This window comes from Oncorhynchus clarkii, chromosome 23 (assembly GCF_045791955.1).
Source record: "Oncorhynchus clarkii lewisi isolate Uvic-CL-2024 chromosome 23, UVic_Ocla_1.0, whole genome shotgun sequence".
NCBI classification, from domain to species: Eukaryota; Metazoa; Chordata; class Actinopteri; order Salmoniformes; family Salmonidae; genus Oncorhynchus; species Oncorhynchus clarkii.
Window position 1 is genome coordinate 1959584 of NC_092169.1, and position 22917 is coordinate 1982500.

At 39.3% G+C, this 22917-nt stretch overlaps 2 protein-coding genes across 3 annotated transcripts in view; both read left to right on the forward strand.

Annotated features, from left to right (window-relative positions):
• Nucleotides 1-355: 355 nt before the first annotated feature.
• On the forward strand, nucleotides 356-17683 carry LOC139381524 (CDK2-associated and cullin domain-containing protein 1-like). Its single transcript, XM_071125140.1, has 9 exons — nucleotides 356-814; nucleotides 9024-9150; nucleotides 11012-11114; nucleotides 11278-11373; nucleotides 15014-15116; nucleotides 15237-15326; nucleotides 15583-15721; nucleotides 15918-15961; nucleotides 16093-17683. Exons 1-8 carry the CDS (start codon nucleotides 493-495, stop codon nucleotides 15958-15960), a joined length of 1023 nt encoding a protein of 340 aa, XP_070981241.1. The 5' UTR covers nucleotides 356-492; the 3' UTR covers nucleotide 15961; nucleotides 16093-17683.
• Nucleotides 17684-18290: 607 nt separating this feature from the next.
• Nucleotides 18291-22917, forward strand: part of LOC139381606 (myopalladin-like) — a 44449-nt gene continuing 39822 nt past the window's right edge. For both annotated transcript variants that reach the window (XM_071125258.1, XM_071125259.1), the window contains exons 1-2: nucleotides 18291-18560; nucleotides 20141-21391. In XM_071125258.1, coding sequence (XP_070981359.1) covers nucleotides 20142-21391 — 1250 coding nt within the window. In that variant the 5' untranslated portion in view covers nucleotides 18291-18560; nucleotide 20141. The remainder of the gene's footprint in view (nucleotides 18561-20140; nucleotides 21392-22917) is intronic.

The following is a 22917-nucleotide window of genomic DNA, read 5'->3' on the forward strand; positions in this document are numbered from 1 at the left end:
TATAGAAAACACGGAAGAGTGTTTTTTTCTTAGTGAATTTACATTTTTGAATATGAAAGTTTTCTTTTAGTACAGTTAGATTTATGAGGTAAAATATTTTTTCTTTATCCTTATTATGGTTAAGGAAACCGAGCAGCACATTCTCCCATAAAAAAAAACAAAAGTCATCAAGAATAATAACAATTTTAAACTGGGTCATTGGTCGTTTCCAACGAACCGGAAACCGGCATACGCGTCACCACACTCGCTCATCTGATTGGTTTATGTAGGTGAGCCTTCTGACTTTGTGGCTGTGGTAACTAGTGACGATCGCCAGTTAAGGCTCTGCCTAAAAGCAAATGCTGCAAAGTGTCGTAAAACATTTAATTTACTTCCCCATACAGCAGCTAGCGTATACAAGGTGCAAAAGCGATGGTGCTCTAAAAACATAATTATTCTTACAAAACTTCAAATTCATGAAGATTTTCATTAGACTACTTGAAAGGCTAAAGCATGGAGGACATGGAAGAAGAAAGTTATGGTCTAAATGACGACCACAACCATAACTACTGTGAAAACCGTGCCAGTGGACAAGTTCACTATCTCAGGACCGAATTGTCAAATGAACCCCAGACCCTACCAATTTTTCCGGTTCTGGGCACGCGAGATGTAGCGGCGCAGGAGAACCACGCAAAGATTTGTTCCAGTTCCAGCAGTGGTTCAAAGTTCGTGGATTCAGACTCTAACAGCGTGAACAGTGACACCAGCGAGACTGACAGTGCATCGCCGGCTTCCATCGCAGGGAAACTGACCCTGAACTCCGCCTCAAAGTTTCGTAAGTTGAACGCATCGTGTTTAATGTTTATCATGTTTTTGACTTACTGATATGGGATGGGAATGTAGTTGGTCATGCAAATATTCCATGGCATTGCCTTTGGCCTAAACGTCAGTGGAGTAAGTTGGCTACTTACTATATGACCTTTTAGCTGAGGAACGCTCAACTACGTTCTCTTATATCGAGGCGAAGTTTTGATATTAGGTGAAGAGATTTGTTAGCAACAACACTAGGTATGTTTCCATTAACTCATCGAGTGATTATTATTTATTTATTTGGCGACATTTTGAAAACAGATGCGCCAATTGCTTGCTACGGTGCGTTTCTATTGAACTACATTGTCGATAAAAACAGCTAGACGTAATGACGTCACACCAACAACAAAACCCCCCCGCAAAAATCAGGTATCAAATAAAAATGTAGTGTTTGAAGTGTTTCCATTATCCGTTTAGGCAAATTGTGCAATAATAAATTGGCGACCGCCTGTATGTCCTATCTGTTTCATGTCTCGGGTATCCCGCGAAAGCGAGCATGGATAGAATGCATTAATTGACTAATATTTCCCATGTTCTAAATTCTCATACGCTAACATATCGGCACGGTTCGTGCCATGGTGAAACTTGCACTCCTGTAGATTTGAAATAATTGGATGTTGAAACTTGCCAACCAACCATAAAAGCAATTTAGGCGTCAGGATAATCGTTGTACAACAAATACACATTATTTGTATAGTTGAAAAAGTAGCTTTTGCATGTAGTAGGCATTTAGAATTCAACTTGCAATATGTAATGTTTTGGGGATTTGACCAAAATTCTCAGAAATGTGTGTTATAGATCTGTCATTCTCATTGAAAGCATGTCTAAGAAGCAGTAGATATATTCTATGTTAGATATTAATATGCTTCCCCTTAAGTTTAGTTTTGTTCTTTTACTTTCAGTTTTGTACACCAGCTGAAAGTACAATATTATTGGTTAAGGGAAAATATTTCAGTGGTTTAGATGGTGCAATGATTATCTACACTGTACTTGCTTGTTTTGTCACAAACTGAAAATAGGGGAACTTTTAGCAACCAGGAAATGGCGGAGCGATTTCTTCATAGTGAATATTTTTTATTTATTAAAATTTTTATTAACAACAAATCAATACAGAGAGTACATGAGGGAACACAAATATATATTATAAACAATAGACAATTGAGCTAGAGGGTACAATATCACAAGGACCTTAAGGGACATACATACACTTATAATTCTAACAGCTTTTTTGTTATGAGAGAATTTAATTGTCTTTTAAAATACAGTTCAATTTCTTTTTGTAGGTTAAGAATTTTTTTTGTTTGTAAATTTACATTTGTGAATATGAAATTTGGCCAAAAGAATAATGTAATTAAGTTCATAATGTTTCAGCTTATTCCTATCGTAGGTAAAGAATCCAAGCAGTACATCTCTCCACAATAGTGTAAGACCTTCATAAAAGTGTTCGTTTTATAAATCTACGGATGTCTTGCCACGGTTTTCTTACATGAATACAATGCCAAAAAATATGCAACACTGTTTCTGGGTGGTCATTACAAAAGGAGCCATTTGAGGTGTTTTCCTTAAACTTCTTCATATAATGGTTGGCAGGATAACATTTATGAATCATTTTAAAGGAAACTTCCTTAATTTTGTTAACAAATAGGTATGTGTGTGGCAACATCGAAACTTTTTTCCAACAGATGTCAATAAATCCATTCCAATAAGGAAAACAACATCCTGCTGAACCAAGGTTCGTATCACTCTGTTGTTGAATGGACCAAAAGAGAAACAAATCTTTCCTACTGATGAGTCAGCAGGGTCAATAGAAGGTAGGCTCTGATAGTCAGGTCTTGACACGTTCCTGAAGAATAGAGCAACACCTGAGGGAATGGCAACTAAAACAATTGCAAAGTCTTTAGGTGTCTTTAGTCTTGTAAAGTGATAAGAATTCCTTAAAACTGAGTAAAAGACCCTCTGCATTTACCAGTTGGCTCACCAATAGGATATTATTTTGGGAACCAATATTCTTAAAACAAATAAGTATTTTTATACAATATATCCTGATTATTCCATATATAATATCTGTGTGGAGAAATAATTGTGTTTATAAATTAATGACCATGACAAGAAAACCTGCCGATGAAAAGTAGAACGTTTCACTGGAACTCTGCCAATATTATAATTGCAAAACAACAAAACAAGTTCAGGCCACCAAAAGTAGAGAATACATGATGAGGAATAAAATTCCAGATAGAAGTGGGTCTTCTTAGAAATGGTTTTATCCAATTGACCTTAAAAGTATTATTTAAGGTAGTAAAGTCCAGAAACTTCAGCCCACCATTCTCATAAGTGTTCATTACAACAGTTTTCCTAATGTAATGGGTACGATTTCTCCACAGACCAGATGCTTTTCAACTTTCTATCTCCTTGCTTATTTTACTGTCAAGATATAAAGATACCTTCAGCCTTGGTTATTAGGACTCTACCTTTTAAAGATAAGTCCCTCTATAGCCATTGATTTAGCTTCTTCTGTTTTTTTTTTTAATAAGAGGGTTAAAATTTAGTAAGCCTCTAGACTTCTGATCCTTTGTAATGGTTATGCCTAAATATGTAAGTTCTTCTTTTACTGGAATACCATAATATGAAGGTGTCACACAATCTTTGACAGCCATGAGTTCACATGTATTAATGTTAAGACGCTTTGGAAAAGGATTGTATCACATTGATCGATTAGCGTCTTACTTTTTTGGGGGTTAGCGTCTTTCATAAAAAGTGTAGTATTGTCAGCCAGCTGGCTTATAATAATTTATTTACCAGCTATGGAAATACCTTGTACTGGACTGTTATTTAAAGAATTTGTAAGAATAAAAATTATTAATAAAAATATATACGGAGAGTTAGGACAACCTTGCCTAATTCCTCTCTTTAACTCAAATCTAGGCGAGGTGCCATATTTCAATTTGATAGAGCTGTTAATATTTGCATAAAGAGTCTTAATAGTGTTACAGAAAAAACATCCCCAAAGCCAAGTCTCTCAAGGGAGTGGAAGAGGAACTGATGCTCTACTGTGTCAAATGCTTTATATAAAAATCTAAAAATAATATGAAGCTATCCTCGGTTATTAGGTCTGAGTAGTCAAGTATGTCTAATACTAATCTGACATTGTTAGAAATATGTCTGCTCCTCATGAAGCCAGACTGTGTTTCATCAATGATTGCATCCAATACTTCTTTAATTATTTTTGCAAGTAATAAGGCTAATATCTTATAGTCATTATTAAGAAGACAAATTGGACGCCAGTTGTCGATGAGCAGCACTTCTTTTTTAGGCTTTAGGTATCAGTGTTATTTACCCCTGACTCATTGTAGGAAGGAGAACATTGTTTTTAATACTCTCTAAAAACTAAAAATACTTCAAATAGGAAGGGAGCTACTTGTTCAAAAAATAATTAGTAAAATTCTGATGTAATTCCATCAACACCTGGTGATTATTGTTTTTTAGATGTTTGATAGACTCTATAATCTCTTCAACTTTGATGGGTTCATCACACTGTTTAGATTCTATATCACTGATAGAGTGAACATTATTCAGTGAGTTAAAAGAACACATCTGTGGATTCCTGACAGTATGTAGAGCTATACAATTTTCTGTAAAAATTGCTACAGTATTTAGCGATTCATTTTTGGTCATCTGTAATAACACCATCAATGTTTAACTATGGATAGTGTTATTTTTAGAGTGAAATATCTCACGTCTAAAGAAATAGGATGAATTATTTTGTCCCTCCTCAATCCCCTTTTTCCTAGATCTAATAAAGGCTCATTCTGCTTTTAATCTATATATATTATCCAGTTTATTTTGTAACTCAATTAGTTCCATCTTCTCCTCCCCCGAGAGGCCGGCTGGGGACCTCTGAGAAAGGGGTTATCTTAATGATCACCTTTTCCTCCTCAGCTCTTCTGGTCTTAGCAAGATTACTACTATATTTTCTAAGGTATTTGGACACCTCAAATTAAAGAGCTCCCAGTTCTTTGCAATAAGATTTTTCTTCACAAGCCCTTTCCCAAAATTGTGAGAGCAGATCTTTAACCTCAAATTGAACCATATCATTATTTAATAATGAGCTATTTAGCTTCCAGTAGGATGCTCTACCAAGGTTAGTATCAGGGGTAAATATTTGATCAATGTAAATGGTCCTATGGTCTGTGAGGGGAGTAGTACAAATATTTGTAGTAAAACACTCACTATCAATACATTTGGATATAAGCCAAAAATCAATTCTGGATTGTCTGGAACCTGTTTTGTTACTCCAAGTGAATGATCTGTCGGCCGGAAACCTCTCTCTTCATATATCAGTAAGATCAAACTTTTCCATAAAAAGTATTAAACCCAAATTCTGATAGATGGCCCCCAGATAGGCCAACCAATCAGTTGAATTATCTATAGTAATTTTAAAGTCCCCCCTATCAATAATAACGAATTGGGAAATGTAGATACCCAATGAGGTGTGTCTATAGATTCAAGCAATTCATCATTCTCATGTTTGGTGTTGTACCCGTAGAAGTTCACAGTAATGAGCGTAATGTCATTGTAACTGATCACAAGACAAATAAAGTGACCAAAGGGGTCACATTCCAAGTGTAGAATATTACCACCAAAGGTATTTTTCATTGTAGTGACACCAGCGGAACGTTCAGATCCATGGGAAAGCCTAATATTGTTGCCCCACTGCAACCTCCAGAAGTTGGCATCAGCCGAAATTGAGTGAGAATCTTGAAAAAAGCAAAAATCTGTTCGAAATGGTTTAGCAAATAAAAATAAGGCCTTGCGCTTCACATTGTTTCGTAACCCCTAGCATTAAGAGAAACTATAGACCATAGACCAAGACAAAACAACAAAGATTATATAAAAGTATAAACTGTAGTAGGATGAGTCAAAGACAAAGGAACCAAGATCTGCACCATTTAAGTCAACTTAAAGTGAAAATAGCTTAAACCATAAACTTTGAGCTAGATGTTATCCGGCTTTCAACTCAACTGAAAATTATGTTCAAGACCAAACCAAGGGTTCTTGTAGTAAGAGATACTAAAAACCCTCTTTAGTGTAATCAGGAACTATTCTGAGAAATAAAATACAAAATAATAATTTAAATAAAAGGGTGCATATAAAAACGGATCATAAAACATTTTGAATAAAAAATGTTTTACATAGGTTCCTAAGACCTTTTTCACTTGGAATGAAGTATTAATAACTCAATAGAACAATAACCGTGTAAAGTCAGAGTAGACCTGTATGCCCTTTAAAACAGTATCTTAGTTTAGAAAGAAGACTGAAAGCTGTATTTATTTTTTAAGTTTGTAAACAAAATAGGTCTTGTGGTCATACAAGAACAAACTAATACATTGAAGTACCTGAGTATTACGAAAAATAGTCACCTGATGCTTGTTAGGTAAGCAATATAAAGAAAATGAGAATACCATGGCTGAAACCATCAATCTGTACCATCTGGTGAGATTTTAGAGAGGAATATGGATTTCTGAACCATTGATGAAGCCTCGTTCTCTGACGAAGTAAGCAGCCTTTCCCTCACTTTGTGCTATGTTGATCGTTGGCCACAACTTGTTCCTTCTTTCTATGTCCTCCGGGCTGAGATGCTTGGCGAAACGCACACCATGGCTCTGAAGGAAGGCATTCTTCCTAGCAGCTTTCCAGAAGAGGATGATGATACCCCTTGGTCTTGAATCGTTTTGCTGTTGCTTCTTGCCGAGGCGATGCACGACGTCGATGGTATCACCAACTTTGTTCTTCTCTGCAGGCATAACTTCTTGGCAGATGCGGATAGCCTCTCCACGCACATCTTCATTCTCCACCTCTGGCAAGCCGTAGAGTCTCAGGTTCCATCTTCTTGTGTATTGTTCCAGATCATTGAGACGTCTATGGTAGACATTGTTATTCTTTTCCACCTTTTCCACACTTTTTTCATCTTTTGCCACTTTCATTTTCACATCCCTGATTTCACCACATGCGAACTCCAGTCTTTTTCAAGCCTTCGATAACCATGCTGTTCTCGCCTACCATTTTTCTCAATGGCGTCACACCTGGAGTTGATGAGTAAGGAGAGGGTAGCCACGATGTCAGAGTGCATGTTGGGGTTTTTTGGAGGGTGGAGGTTTGCACGGAGTAACCGGTAAAGAGGGGAATTTGTGATCTCCAACAGCATTCGAAAGCATGATATTATCCATAGGCCAAGCGTAGTTATGGCAGTTGTCTATAAGCACGTTTCTCTCTTGTTGATTATCAATAGAACGGCTAACTTCTTCCTTTCTTTTTTTGTCACAACTTTGCTTGGACATGCCGAAATAAATGATCAAATTATTTTTGCAGTCACAGGAAAGGTCTTATATCTTGAACAAATAAAAACAGTAATAGTAATGACTGTAAACTAGTTTTTTTCACAATCTTTCTGAAGTTTGGCATGGAGCTCGGTAAAAAAGCGTCTGTTCAAGCCGCCATCTTGGCACCTCTTCATAGTGCATCTTTAATTGTGGAGTAGAGCTTATAGTTACGTCATGTGCCCCGTGTACCTTGAAAAGTATTCGGCAATCATCATTTATTAGAAAAACAGTTTCCATCATTTTTCACAATAAAGTAAGTTAGAAAAAACACCCCTGTCCCATGGATAAAATGTTGTTTGTCTTTAGAAAATGTCTCCTATATCTGCCGTTTCAATTACACATGTTGCAAATACATTTTTTGCCACATTGCTTTTGTCGAATAAACCTGGGGCAATAGAAACCTTCAGTCAGTACTTGTAAATTCTGATAATGCTTACCTATGATTGACCTGAAGAACTGTGGTCTGTACTGGGAGCTGAAATTCCTACTTTAATAAACTTTTGTTGAATACAACCACTGACTTTTTCCTAATTTGTGTTGCTCGTACGTTGAGATTCAATTGGCACTAGCTGAGGAACCGCTCAGTGGACAATTGACCTGATCGGACAACTCAGAGCTTCTGCTCTTTTCTGTCCATAATAAACAATTGGATTGGTGGAAGAGGCAGGCCAGGAGCAAGGAAGGAGGGTTTGGTCAAGCAAGGCATCCCCCGAGGCTAGATGCCCTAAGGTTTTTATCAGAACGGGCGTAGATTAGTTTCGCCTTTTTCTTTTCCCGACATGAGTATGTGGTATTTACTTAAAAAAATAGTAACCCTCAACTCCGTTATCTTATATAGAGGCTTAGTTGAGTTTCAATAACTGGTCGTAGGATTTGCTAGCAACAACATTGAGTCACCATCAGTAAATTCTTATCTTTACCTATATTTGACCTGTACAACTGTGGTCCTTCCTCATGGTGCAGAAATCCCAAGTTTTAATAAAAACTTTTAGCGAATACAACCACCAACTTTTTCCTTGTTGAGATTCAATTGGGTCCGTGCTATCCGGGATCCTTGATGTCCCTACCCCATTGAAGTTTAAATGTTTAAGTGGTTACGGTAAGGGTTATGGTTAATGTTAAGGTACGGGTTAAAGTTAGGTTTAGGGTAGAGACGTCCCAAGGATACCGGATTGCACAGACCCAATTGAATCTCGAGCAACGAGGAGACATTCGGTGGTTGTATTCGATAAAAGTTTATTAGAAGTTTGAATTTCACCACACTGTGGAAGCACTGCAGTTGTACAGGACAAAGATAGGTACAGCGAAGTGTGTTCAGAATTGACATTTTTACAAGAATCAACTGATGACTCAAAGTTGTTGCTAGCAAAATCCTGTGACCAGTAATTAAAACTCATCTCCGCCTAAATATAAGACAAAGGAGTTAAGGGTTCCTCAGCTAAATTGGCACATGCGCTGAGCAACACAAATGAGGAAACATTTGGTGGTTGTATTAAATATGTTTTTATTAGAAGTATGAATTTCAGCACCCTGCTGAAGCGTTTTCAGATTTGACATTTTTAGAGGAATTGGCTGAATTTGACTAAATGTTGTTGCTATCAAATCCCACAACCAGTTATTAAAGCTCAACTCAGCCTCGATATATGGAGAACAAAGTTGAGCATTCCTTAGCTAATGACCCTTGTACTGTTCAGTCGGACAGTCCTTGTTTGGAATTCATTTTATTGTCATGTCAGGGCAGAGCTAGGGCTTGTGTTGTTATGAAAATAACCTAATCTTTGTCATTTTGTGGTTCAGTTATGAATGCAATGACCGAAGAGGACTATAGAACCACATACTGGCCGAACCTGGAGAAAGCCATTGACCACCTGCTGATACAAAACCCCATGGACCACATCTCAATTTCATATGAGCAGATATACAGGTGAGACACAAACTGTCTGACTGTATTGATATCTTATGTAGCTTTGAAAGAAATTAAGACATGGAACTGCTGTACTACTTATGTGTGAGAATTCTGAGGGGAGATATTGCCATTTGTGACTCGTTTCAGGAAACTAGGCAAATGTCGCGTATCACTACTTCATAGGAAAGTCATTTGAACGTAAATGTAGTTTAAAAAAATGCCCTGTAGAACATGTGAACTTTCATGTGCCTTAATAACAAACATGTATGCCATCTGTAAATACAAATACAATTGTTAAATTACAGGCCTAGTTAGATTAGCCACAGAAACCTGACATGACAGAAACCTTCCCACTAGCCATGACTGGCTGAGATAATGAGTGGGCTGGACATGCCGAGAGATGAGTTTTGGACTGTTCTGCCATGTAGCATGCTTCTGTCTATAACATGAGCTGGTCAGTATATGTAGGTAATTCTTTCTAACTCAGCTTTAAAATAAAATAAAATATCACGTAGCAGAACTGCATAAGTGTTGCTTTCTACTTTCTGGAGGACCATGTTTTGGAATTAGATTGATAGCTAAGGAGATGGAGAAAATTCTGGCATTTGATTTCAAATATGCAGATATATAAAATGTCTGTCCCCGGATTCAAACTAAGGTGCAACCATAGCATCCGTGACAGAGAGGGAGAAGCGTCCATCCATGTATGCCGGTAAAATAGTCTTGCTAGCTACATTTTCAGATATGACACATTTCTAATTTTGTCAAAGTCTTTTAATTTCAAGTTTGTGTACTGTTAGCTAGCTAGCTAATGTTAGCTGGCTGGCTCACTACCTAACATTGTGTATGTTCTGTGTAGTTATTATTTGTATCGCAGAGCCATTTACATTGCTAGTTATAGTTTAATGTCAGCTAGCTAACATTGAACCTGGTTGGTTAGCTACATGCAGATTCATACAGGGTAGTGACATTAGGAGTTGGGATTATGGTTCATTGTTTAGCTAGCAAGCTAAATGTCTAAACAAAAGACTCCACTATGCAAGTAACCATTTCAATAGAATGTTAATGATGTCACTGCGTCAACTGTCGATAGACACAGCTGGTAAATTCGCTCTGGCTATCTACTCCGATTTCAGAGCACTCTCGTCTGAGTGTGCCAGAGCGCAGAATAACTGACAGATTTACGTACACTCAACACCCGTTGAATATGTCCGGTGTCAGTAAACATTGGCAAAAAAAAGCCTGATTTTAAATTGTCAGCAGTACAGTTGCAGTTATCAATGCTCTGGATAACATAAAAACAGGCTAACCAGCTCTGCTAGAGTGAGTTAAATGGTCAGAGTAGCTGTTCTCTCATTTGTGTTTGGAAGTAGCTAGCCAACGTTAGCCATTTAGCTTGGGTGCTTGAATGCTGCTGTTAGGTCAGAACGCTCAGATCAACCCTACTCCTCGGCCAGAACATCCAGTGTGCTCTCTGAACGCTCTGAATTTACGAACTGACAATCTGACAACGCTCTGCGTTTACGAGTGTCTTGAAATATTTATTTGTTTAGCACATGGCCTCATGTGAATCCTTAAAGAGATGGGTGGAGCTAAGGCTTTAGAGGGTGTGAACGATGCTGAATGGGTGTAGACAAAAAAGAGCTCTCCAGTAGGTGTACCAAAACATTCAAGGCAATTTTCTCAAGTTTATCAACTTTGAAAGCAGAATTACTTTCCCATTGTTCCTCAACTGTATTGTATGATATACCAATTTCTAGCTCTGAGTTGCTACTTTTATCCAATGTAAAAAACACAATTTCAAATTTTGCTCATAAGATCGAGCCGGCCGGTCACATTTGTTAAAGTTTTAATGGTAATTTTCTTTTCCCTTTTTCAGTTATGTGTACAAGTGTGTTTGTCAACAACACTCAGAGCTACTGTACAAAGACTTGATGCTGAAGATTACTACCCATCTTCAACAAGTCTCATCTGATTTACAAGTAAGTGAAAACAGAACCTGGGTCTTGTTCAAAGATTTACAATGGAAAACAAAAACGAGTGTTTCTTATTGTACAGATAGTATGCCCCTTTCACTGCATTTTTTGTTGTTGTGTAAATACCTGAAAAGTAAATTAACACTGATCATTTATTCTCTTTTTTCAGATTGTTCCACCAGGGAATTTCATTGAGCATTTTAACGTTGCGCTGACTCAGTACACAGATGCTCTTCAATGCATAGTTCCTGTATTCATCTACATGGTATGTATCCTGATGAAGTGTTCATCCTTTGAATATTCCTTCCATTAAATCTTTTTGGGCCTGTTTCCCAGATAGATAAAGCCTACTCCGTCAATACTCAGGGCAGACCTTAATCATATACTCCTTTCATACAAGTAGGGTTGCAAAGGGTCAGAAACTTTCAAGGTAAATTTGCATAATTTTTCTGGACATTTTCCATGAAGTTAAGCCTGGGAATTTAGCTTAAATTCATCAAAAAAGTTAGCTTATAACAGTGAAACTTTTTTGTGGGATACACAAGGCAATTCTAGGTCTTGTGGCATATTTTGGTTAAACTATCCCAAATTCAATGGAATTGCAACCCTCTGCATGCACAGTGCATTCTTCCATCACATCACATGGATCTTGATTCTCAAGATCTTGCACACTAATTAAATGCTATTGAGCCCACACTACTACACTGTCTGAGCCAAGGACTACATGCTTTCTGGTAAGTTTTGATTAAAATACTGGGTGGGGTGATTATATTTTATATGACATGATTTCTTTGTTAACTTGTAAATAGTAGCCTACTGCAAAGTGTGTATAAATCATTTCTAACTTAACAATTTCTGCTAGTTAGTTTTTGCTACCATGTGGGTTTTAGCTTGCTTCAGCCTGCTAACTGGGGAGTGTTAATTCACCTGTTTCCATACGTTTAATTTTAAAACGGGTATCTTACAAAGGAGTTGTTTAGTCTAACTGCTTAACTATTTACCTGTACATGGAATTGTAGTTGTTTTTTAAATGTATTTTTACTCAATTTTTTCTAATCTTTACAGGAAAATGCAACGGGCACTATCTGATTTGTAGAGACATTTCACTGCAGCTAATGTAGAAGGAAAGCCATGTACCATTGCAAATACTGTGCCAAATCATATGTGAAGAATGCAACAAAGGTGCAGAATCATCTGGCCAAGTGCATAAAGTTCCCTCATGGCTCACAACAAGCAACCTCTGACAAAAGTCCCTCTACTTCTATTCAAGGTGAAAATGATGAATCGGACACCTTATCGATAGCAACAGCTCATGGTCCTCCTGGAATCAGAAGTTTTTTTTTTTTTGACTCAATGGAGGAACGTAGTCAGAGAAAGAGAGCTGTGTATGCAACTGGTTCACCTATGATGCTCACAGGCAATGTCTGTTGGATTTATGAATGTTCTTTGCCCAGCATACACCCCTCCAACCAGACGAAGTGAAGGTCAAGCAAATTATAGAGAAAGCAGACTGTATTGCAATCATCTCTGATGGGTGGTCGATTGTTTGTGGGCAAGGATTAACTACATCATCTCGTCCCCTCAACCAGTATTCTACAAGAGCACAGACACAAGGGACAACAGACACACCGGTCCCTACATTGCAGATGAGCTGAAGGCAGTCATCAATGACCTTGGACTACAGAAGGTATTTGCACTAGTGACAGACAATGCTGTGAACATGAAGGCTGCTTGGTCTAAAATGGAGGAGTCCTACCCTCACATCACACCCATTGGTTGTGCTGCTCATGCATTGAATCTGCTCCTCCAGGATACCATGGCACTGAAAACAATGGATACACTCTACGAGAGAGCCAAGGAAAGGGTTAGGTATATGGAGGGTCATCAAGTTATAGCAGCAATCTACCTCACCAAGTGAGATGAATAAGAGCACCACATTGAAGCTGCCCAGCATCACCCATTGGGGTGGTGTTGTCATCATGTTTGAAAGTCTCCTGGAGGAGAAGGAGTCTCTCCAAGAAATGGCCATATCAGTCTGCCGAGGATCCTCCTGGATTATGTATTTTGGGAGGGAGTGGTAAGTAGCTTGAAACCTATAGCACTAGCCATTGCACGGATTGAGGGAGACAATGCCATCCTGTCTGATGTTCAGACTCTGCTTGCAGATGTAAGAGAAGAAATCCGTACGGCCCTGCCCACTTCACTGTTGCTCCAAGCAGAGGAAACTGCAATTCTGAAATACATTTAAAAATGCGTGAAGACTTCTACCTGAAGCCCATACACGCCGCAGTGTACATGTTTGACCCCAAGTATGCTTGCAAGAACATCCTTTCTGGTGCTGAGATCAACCAGGCCTATGGTGTCCTCACTACCGTGTCTCGCCACCTTGGCCTGGATAAGGGCATGGTTCTTGGCAGTCTGGCGAAGTACAGTACACTTCCAAGCAAGGGCATTGCAATATGGCAGTCATGCCAACATATCTTATCAGCCACCTGGTGGAAGGGACTTTGTGGATCTGAGCCTCTTTCCCCTGTTGCCGAAATCAACCTCCAAATTCTACCAACATCAGCCGCATCAGAGCGCAATTGGTCCCTGTTAGGGAACACACACCAAAGCATGCAACAGGCTGACCAATAAAAGGGTTGAAACATTGGTGGCCATCCGGGCAAATATGAGGCTTTTTGAGCCTGACAACGAGCCGTCCTAACAAGGTTGGAAAGTGACAGAGTAGATGAGCCCTCAGTCTGATTTTCAAGAGGTGGACATTGAGGGGGTCCAGGGAGAAGACATGGAAGCCTGAGAGGAAGACAACCAATGCTTTAGTTTCTGGACTATCATTTTACAGATGTATGTTTTTTATTTTTTTATTTTTTTTATTTTACCTTTATTTAACCAGGGTGGCTAGTTGAGAACAAGTTCTCATTTGCAACTGCGACCTGGCCAAGATAAAGCATAGCAGTGTGAACAGACAACACAGAGTTACACATGGATTAAACAATTAACAAGTCAATAACACAGTAGGACAAAAAAGTCTATATACATTGTGTGCAAAAGGCATGAGGAGGTAGGCGAATAATTACAATTTTGCAGATTAACACTGGAGTGATAAATGATCAGATGGTCATGCACAGGTAGAGATATTGGTGTGCAAAAGAGCAGAAAAGTAAATAAATAAAAACAGTATGGGGATGAGGTAGGTAAAATTGGGTGGGCTATTTACCGATAGACTATGTACAGCTGCAGCGATCGGTTAGCTGCTCAGATAGGAGATGTTTGAAGTTGGTGAGGGAGATAAAAGTCTCCAACTTCAGCGATTTTTGCAATTCGTTCCAGTTCCACAGGCAGCAGAGAACTGGAACGAAAGGTGGACAAATTAGGTGTTGGCTTTAGGGATGTTCAGTGAGATACACCTGCTGGAGCGCGTGCTACGGGTGGGTATTGCCATCGTAACCAGTGAACTGAGATAAGGCGGAGCTTTACCTAGCATGGACCTGTAGATGACCTGGAGCCAGTGGGTCTGAGAATGTTTTTGGGAGATGCAGTGGATCATTCAGTATTCTCTTTCTTTTGTTGTTCAGTGAAATCATCCCATGTGAAGAGTCAACTCATTTAATTAAAGTTCAGTTCGTAACTAAATACTTTTTTTTTATTTCTATTGGAAATCTTGAATCATTTGCCATTGTCTACTTATGATAAAGGTAAAAAGGTTTATGTTTGTCTCCCATATGATATGGTAAATATATCCAATGCAAAAAACATCTACATTTAAACAGCATTAATTTTCATTCCCATATTTTCCCGTTAATTCCCATTTATTTCTGTTAATTCCCACGGAAAGTTTCTACCTCCACTTCCCCAAAATGTGCAACCCTACATACAAGCATTTTTTCTTCTTCATTTCTAAGAATAAATTCTACATTGAAACGAAGCTAAACCGGCACCTGCGAGAAGATCTCATGAAGCTTTTTACTGATCATGTTGCAGAAAAACATGTGAACACGCTGATACGTGAGTACAGTGGACTGGTCAACTGTGCAGGCCAAACCCAAAATATCTAGCTTATTATACATCTTGTAAAATTGTGTTGATGTCTTAATTATTATTTTATTTTCTTCTGTTTTCCTTTAGCTCTTCTCCTCGAAGCCCATTCCATGCCTTTTCAAGTCAGACCTTCAACAATGGCCAGTGTCGTGAAAGGCCTGTATACTCTTCGGCCAGGTGCCCTTTCCATTCTGTCTTTTAAAAAGATTCCACAAGACATGCTGCTACCTAAATAGTTACATCCACTAGTGAAATGTTTAACTAATGTAACTGTCAAACACGAGTGTAGCACTAATCAAAACTATGAGAAATATAGATTACTCTGATTTGCACTACTTCGACTTGAAGTTGGAGAGGTAAACATTCACTATAAAACACCTGCCCTGTATGTGTTATGACATCCATTATAATGACTATTGGCTACCTGTTTCAGATTGGGCACATTTAGCCCCAGCTCTCTTCTCTGGATTCATTCCTCAAATCAACCCGCCGACAGTGGAATCCCAGCTCTCTGACTATGCTGCTCATGACCAGAAACTACAAATGGAGCTCTCTCAGAATGGCTTTCCCAGGTGAGTGTTATAAGGCAGAGTTGAGCAAAAATAATAATAATACTTCCACCAGGGTAGTGTCCTTTAGGAAAACGTTAGTGAGCGTTTCTTATTAGACAAGTTCAGATTGTACATCCCCGTTTTGGACCGTTTTCTTGTGTTTTGTGCCTAATGAACACAACCCTGGTTTTTGACGATGCTTCCTTTTATTTTGCAGAGGTGACCAGTCTCGCAAGAGAGCCAGCGAGGAGTCTGCATAGAGTAAGGATGATGCATACATACATTGCTTGCTTTTGAATAGAAAAATGTCACTTCATTTGCATATGACTTATAATTGGCCTATTGAAAAATATGTACAAAAATATGAATAACTGTTTTGTTGTTTTTTGCAGGTGCTCAGACAGTCATCGACCTGGCTCAACCCAAATTCACAAAACACTGAACGATTAAGAATCTCTGATGCTGAGTGCAGTGGGTGAGCATAAGCATGGGCTCGTTTTTGACCCGCAAGAGTCATAGTGGACACTGCTTTCTTTGCCTCTTTTTTGAAAAGCACAGTGAATTCATAATGGTGCATAATGATTCTGTCAGCTTTTGGTGATGAATCCATCTTCTTTATTGTTAAGGTATTATGTAGTTTAATGTATTTGTTCTTATTTTCTCCATTAAAGTGTGCCTTCTGCTCTGCTTTGTTGGGACATTCAAGTTGCCATTAACCAGGTGGATGGGGCATGATTCCCAGTTTGACCACATACTGTGTCAATTATGGGTCATGTTCATTAGGATATGCCGCGGAAAACATGAATTACTGTGGAAAACAATTGGAGTGTTTCTGATTGGACAAATACAGGTGGTTCCTCTGTTTGGCCGTTTTCTTCCACTTTGTGCCTAATGAACATAACTCTAACCTGGACCTCCCTGATCTGTTATTGGTCTGATTGATCTGATTCAGTAACTATGACAGTCTGCTGCTATTCCTCATCTGTTGTTGTGTAGAACACTTGATTTTTGTCTGTCTGGTCTGTGTAATTAATATTGACAGTTGTATGGATAGGAACAAATTGTGTCACTTTGTATCAGTCAGATATGTTAACGTCTGTAATGAAAGACTAGGGTCTGGGAAGTGGGAACATTTCCTCTTGAATTTAAGAAAGTTCTACAGTGGCACATACCCAATTAGGTATGCATTTCATTCTATTTTTGATGTTTAGGCTTTAAGCAATGGTTTATCTGGAACTTACAGGATAAAATATGTCCTGTATAACAATTTCTTTCTCAGTGGGTATGAAACGGCAACAAAGCTTGTTAGCATACAAAATAGGAGTATTTTTAATTTAATTTAACTAGGCAAGTCAATTAACACATTCTTATTTACAATGACGGCCTAAAGTTTTGGTTATAACTGAATAGGTTATGTCGGTAATTGTTTAAAGGTCTATTTTCTACAACATTTATATTTAATTGCCTTTGTTTTTGAACCAGATCGTATTTACCAAGCATGCCAAAGATGATTCACAATGTTCTTATTCCCTGTTCTAAAAAAAATAAAAAAAATAATTGCATTGTGACTCCAGAAATGGTGGTGTCAGTCTCCCCATGTTGCTGCTGTATCTGCATTGGCTTACCCATTGTACCAAGTCACTGAGCCAATTGATTAGGATACATTTTTGAAACTGTTGTGAATTTGTTTACAATAATTATGTCAAATGATGTAGGTGGAGTTAATTAAAATCATCCCTGTGTTCTCTCCAGTTCCTGATGATGTAAACCGATCCAGTCTCATTGTGGTAATGATCAATGTGCGGTAGTTACTGTCACAGATTTACCTTTGTTACATGTGGTTTATGTTAAAATGGAAGTATTTGATACAGCTCTTTGCACTGTTTTAAGTGTAATGTGATGCTCATCTTTGAAGATGTTGGAGATGGCACGCTCATTGTCTTATGTACAGTTTTACTTTCAATAAACAAATCTTGAAAAGGATGTATATTATCACCTGTGGAATCACTGGGGGTTGATGGCAGCAGTAGGATCTTGTGGGCAGAGTAGAGTTTCTCTTCGAAAGTTAATTAGTACTGTGAATAAAGGCTTTTCACTGACGAGCTTAAACAATGCATTGAAAAGGAGAAAATCAACACCCACAACACAAGACACTCAGGTGCAGGTAATTGTTGCATTCATTAAGTAGTATTTACTGTGTTAGTATCAAAGAAGAGGTCCAGCAGCATGCCTTTATTTCAGTGTTCCCTTGAACAATGCTTGATCTTTGTTTTTGTTTATTAATGCTGATAAATTTGTGCTTGCATGTCTTAGTTGAATGACGCAGTATGTGTATATAATCATTAGTCAATATATTTGACAGGGCTCTATGATAATTCCCATTCAGCTAGTTCACAGAGAGCACTTACAGTGCTGTTAATCATCACCAGTAATCTGCTGTGTTAACCCTAGTGGAGGCTCAACAAGGGGCTTCTAATTCAGTGGAGTGGTCGTGCTTTGACCGGTGCTTCTCTTCCGGAGGAGGAATCCCTTTCCAGAACGCCCCCACTGGCCAATGAACTGGGATGCCACTCAGGCACATGGTCCTGGTCACCCCAAAATAACTTGCGACTAGTGTGCTGACAAATGTCACTACTTTTACTGGTGGCAGGTTGCCCTAGCTACTTGCCTCCATATTTTCCAGTAAACTCCAAGGCTAACTCTGTGCAGTAAATTGGGAATCCATCTGGGCCAGTTGCCCCGTGTCCACATTTTCCCAGGTGGCCACCACTGGAAGACTGGAATCCCCTCTCTTTGAGCACAGGTGCACTCCGAGGATTACCGCCAGCTCCAGCCGGGGCCCGCTGGGGTTTATTTGAAGGTAAAACACCCAACCCCAATTACCTCTTGTTCATTGACCCTCATTTGGGTTCATACATCAACTGCATATTTATATATTTTTAAACCTTTATTTAACTAGGCAAGTCAGTTAAAAACTAATTCTTATTTACAATGACAGCCTAGCAGTGGACAGTGGGTTTACTGCCTTGTTCAGGGGCAGAATTATTATCTTGTCAGCTCAGGGATTTGATCCAGCAGCCTTTTGGTTACTGGCCCAACTCTCTAACCACGAGGCTACATGCTGCCCAACGTATTAATTGGTGAGTGCAGTAAACTCAGCAAGTCTGACATAAACCTACTTCATTGGTCAAGCATGGGCTTATATCATTGAATTTGAAGTGACTTATGCGTCTTATTAATTCTACCATGAACCTGGGTAGGTAGTGCTGCTGATTTAAGCCAGGGTCTGTATTTCCAGTCTGGGTGACGGTGTTTTTCTAAGTGTTCAGTATCACCTTCATAAACTCACACAAAATGATTTGTATGTGTCATTTGAGTTTTGGTAGGTGATCAAATCCTTGTTGAGTGCACAGAAGACCAGGAGGACTTTTTTTTTTTATTCTTGTAAACTGAGCCCTTACTATAATTAGATATGACTTGGGGGGGCTTGGAAGCTGTTTGCAAAGGATTTGTGTATACAGCAGCTGCAGGTCTATTAGAAGGGCATTGCTGCCTCTCTTAATTGCACAGATTTGAGTGTCAGTAGCATCTGTGTACCATATCCCATTTCTGGATTCAATAACTACTCAGAGCCAAAAAGCTGTTTAAAGGCTGGACATGATGAAAGAAACATATCTTAAATGCACTGAAAAGTTGGGCCCGATCCAAGGTTCATGCATGAAACTAATCTCTGTCTGGGGCCACGGAGTTTAAGATGTTTTGAAATTAAAATGGAGTACTATTTTTAAGTCGTATTGAATGCATTGTGGTTTTGAACTGGGTTAACACATTTTTCTGCATTGGCAGGCTTTTATTATTATTCAAATGGCAATGATACTCTAGAGTCTTTTCTTTCTTTCTTTTTCTTTTTTTTTTGGGGGGGGGGGTAATGAATATGGAAACAAGATATTTTGTATGTCATTGAAACAATTAGTCATATTGAGCAGTTGCACTCACTCGTCAGGTTTGTTACTGTGCCCTTATTCCAAGCCATGTGGCTGCTTGCTGATTTTGTGGGAGTATTATGATCCAACGAATGTTGAGCCCAACATACCGATTCCAAAGAAAGACAGTTTTTGGGGGAGTGGTATTTTTGCATGGTATACTGTGCATTTTCATTGCAATTGAAAGACAGAAGATTGGGAAAAGCAAGGTAATAATGAATGCTAAAATAGGAATTTATTGTGAGCCACAAGTGGAACACAGATTGCATTCTTTCTGTCAAATATTCAATGAATGTAGAAACATTGATTTATTATAAGTTTCTAAATGATTCATGTCTGAACAAATTTAAATGGAAGTGTAATTATGAATTTTCACAGGGGGGCATACATTTTGCACTGGCACACTACAATGAGTCACAATCAAGTTAAAGTTTGAAACCCTCTTATTTCCCAACAGCATGCAAGAGAACAATGTGGACCAGCCTACATCATTGTCTCAGCTCTTGAGAGAGAACTACTTGGCCGAAGCGAGGGCACACCAGAGACACAGCGGCATGAGCCGTTCCGACTCCTCGCGGCACCTGGTCTACGTGCCCCTCAAAGGCAAGGCGGAGGACTCCGCGGGGCAGGACAAGCCCCAACCCCAGTTCCCAGACCTCTCAGCCTTCCTGAGCCAGGAAGAACTGGATAAGAGTGTCAACCTGGCCTGTCAGGCTATCGGACACGAGGCCTGCGAGGAGAGGACAGAGTTCAAGGTCCCGGTCACCCCTTCTGTCACCTCCACTGCATCCAACACTCCCGACACCCAGCCTGACCTGGAATTAAAAGAACCCCTACCAACACATGTGACATTCTTCCCAGAGAGACGGTCATTCTCACCTCTGTCCATACCGGACAATGTGATAAGGATAGACAAACAGATATATCAGCCATCCCAACTGTCCATTCAGGACAACGCAATAAGGACAGACAGACAGAAATATCCACTGTCCCAACCATCCATCCAGGACAACGACACGAGGACAGACAGAGAGTTGTACCCACCGTCCATCCAGGACAATGGAATGAGGACAGACAGACAGACGTTCCCATCGTCCATCATCCAGGACATTACAATGAACAACTGGGTGGCCAGGGAGGCCTTTGAGGACTTTAAGAGGCCAGGGGCTAGGGGGATGAACACTCCAGAGTACGGCCTGGGGACCCAGTCCAAGAAGGAGTTCCTCAACAAGGCAGCAGACTTCATTGAGGAGCTCTCCTCTCTGTTCAAGACTAACAGCTCCAAAAGGATACGGCCCAGATCATGCAAAACTCATAGGAGCAGAGCCAACAAGGGTCAAGTGGATGGGAGCGTTTACTCCCTGAATGCAGACAACAGGGAACAAACCATTCTTCTCCAAGACTTCGAAACGGAGATGGAGAGGCCTACTAATCCTTTCAGCATTCAGCCATCAGAAGTCCAGGGTTTGGGCATGGATCCAGGGTTTGGGCTTGCTTACTTCCCCATGCAGGACTGGAGGACTACTGAGGAGCAGTATGATGAAGCTGAAAGCCCTGCCCTGGTGGAGATCACCCCCGGGGTGTACACAGCCGACCCCATCTGTGAGCCCCCTCACTTCATCCAAAAACTGAAAAGCAGGGAGGTGCTGGAGGGCAGCAAGGTACAGCTGGACTGCATTGTTCGAGGACTCCCCATGCCCGAAGTCCGGTAAGGATAACCAAACGGTCAACCTCACTGAATGTTAGTGTTTAGGTAGCCAAAGTTTCATATCTTCTTAATTTAAAGGATATCTTCCCTTTTTTTTTTTTTTTACACATACCTCGACTTTTACACTTCGTCTGAAAGAAGTTTATGGGGCAAAGAGAAACTGTCATCCGTAGTTAAAATGTATTTAAATAGCCACTGCTAACTTCAGCTAATCCTATCTAAAAAAACAACGTGAGTTACAGTGGCTAAAGTCAGCTTAAAGGCCCAGTGCAGTCAAATTTCAAAGATTTGTATCATATTATACAACAGCTGATGAAACATTTGATCAGTGTTAATTCCTGATAGTTGCTTGTTGAAAATTCAATCTACACAGGACCTTATAATCAGCGGGTGTGCATAGGCAAGGGTTTCGGCTTTCCATAATGATATCACCATGCAGTCAATTGGTTAATAGACCAATAATAAAGAGAGTTCCAAACCTGTCTGCCAATAACAGCCAGTTTTCAGTTTTCCCCTCCCCACTCAGACCACTCAGACAGTCCTAGCAAAATTCTTGCTTGAGAAATAGTTTTTTTTGCTAAAAAGTTACTTTTGCCCATTTTAATGGAAGTCTATTACAGTAAGGTACTTAATTGCTACCCATAAATAATATTGAAATAACAATGGCTGCATTGGGCTTTTAAAGGGCCCCCACAGAGGAAGTTGCCGCCACTATTTTGATGTAATTTCCTGTCCTATAGTGAAAACACGTTTAGGTTTCACCTAAGAAGAATGACGAAGGTTACTTGTACATACTCACAAATTGGGTATGGGAATTTCCACTTGGAGTTGATAAATATTTTTTTTTAAATAGGGACTGTCAGCTGGGAGTGTAGCTACTGTAGCTAGTAGGGCTGGGAATTGCCAGGGACCTCACAATACGATATTATCACGACACTTAGGTGCAGATTTTGTTGTGCTATAGCCTGCATTTAAAATTTATAAAATGTCGTTTTTGTGTCACAGATCTACACACAATACCCCATAATGTCAAAGTGAAATTATGTTTTTAGAAATGTTTACTAATTAATAAAAAATGAAAAGGAGAAATGTCTTGAGTCACTAAGTATTCAACTCCTTTGTTATGGCACACCTAAATAACTTCAGGAGTAAAAATGTGCTTAACAAGTCATAAAAAGTTGCATAGACTCACTCTTTGTGCAATAATGGTGTTTAACATGCTTTTTGGATGACTACCCCATCTCTGTACATCATACATACAATTATCTGTAAGGTCCTTCAGTCAAGCAGTGAATTTTAAGCACAGATTCAACGACAAAGAACAGGGAGGTTATTAATTGCCTCGCAAAGTAGGGCACCTATTGGTAGATGGGTGAACATTTTAATATCCTTTTGAGCATGGTGAAGTATACACACAGTCACTACAAAGATACAGGCGCCCTTCATAACTCCGTTGACAGAGAGGAAGTAAACCGGATTTCAACATGAGGCCAATGGTGATTTTAAACCAGTTAGAATTGAATGGC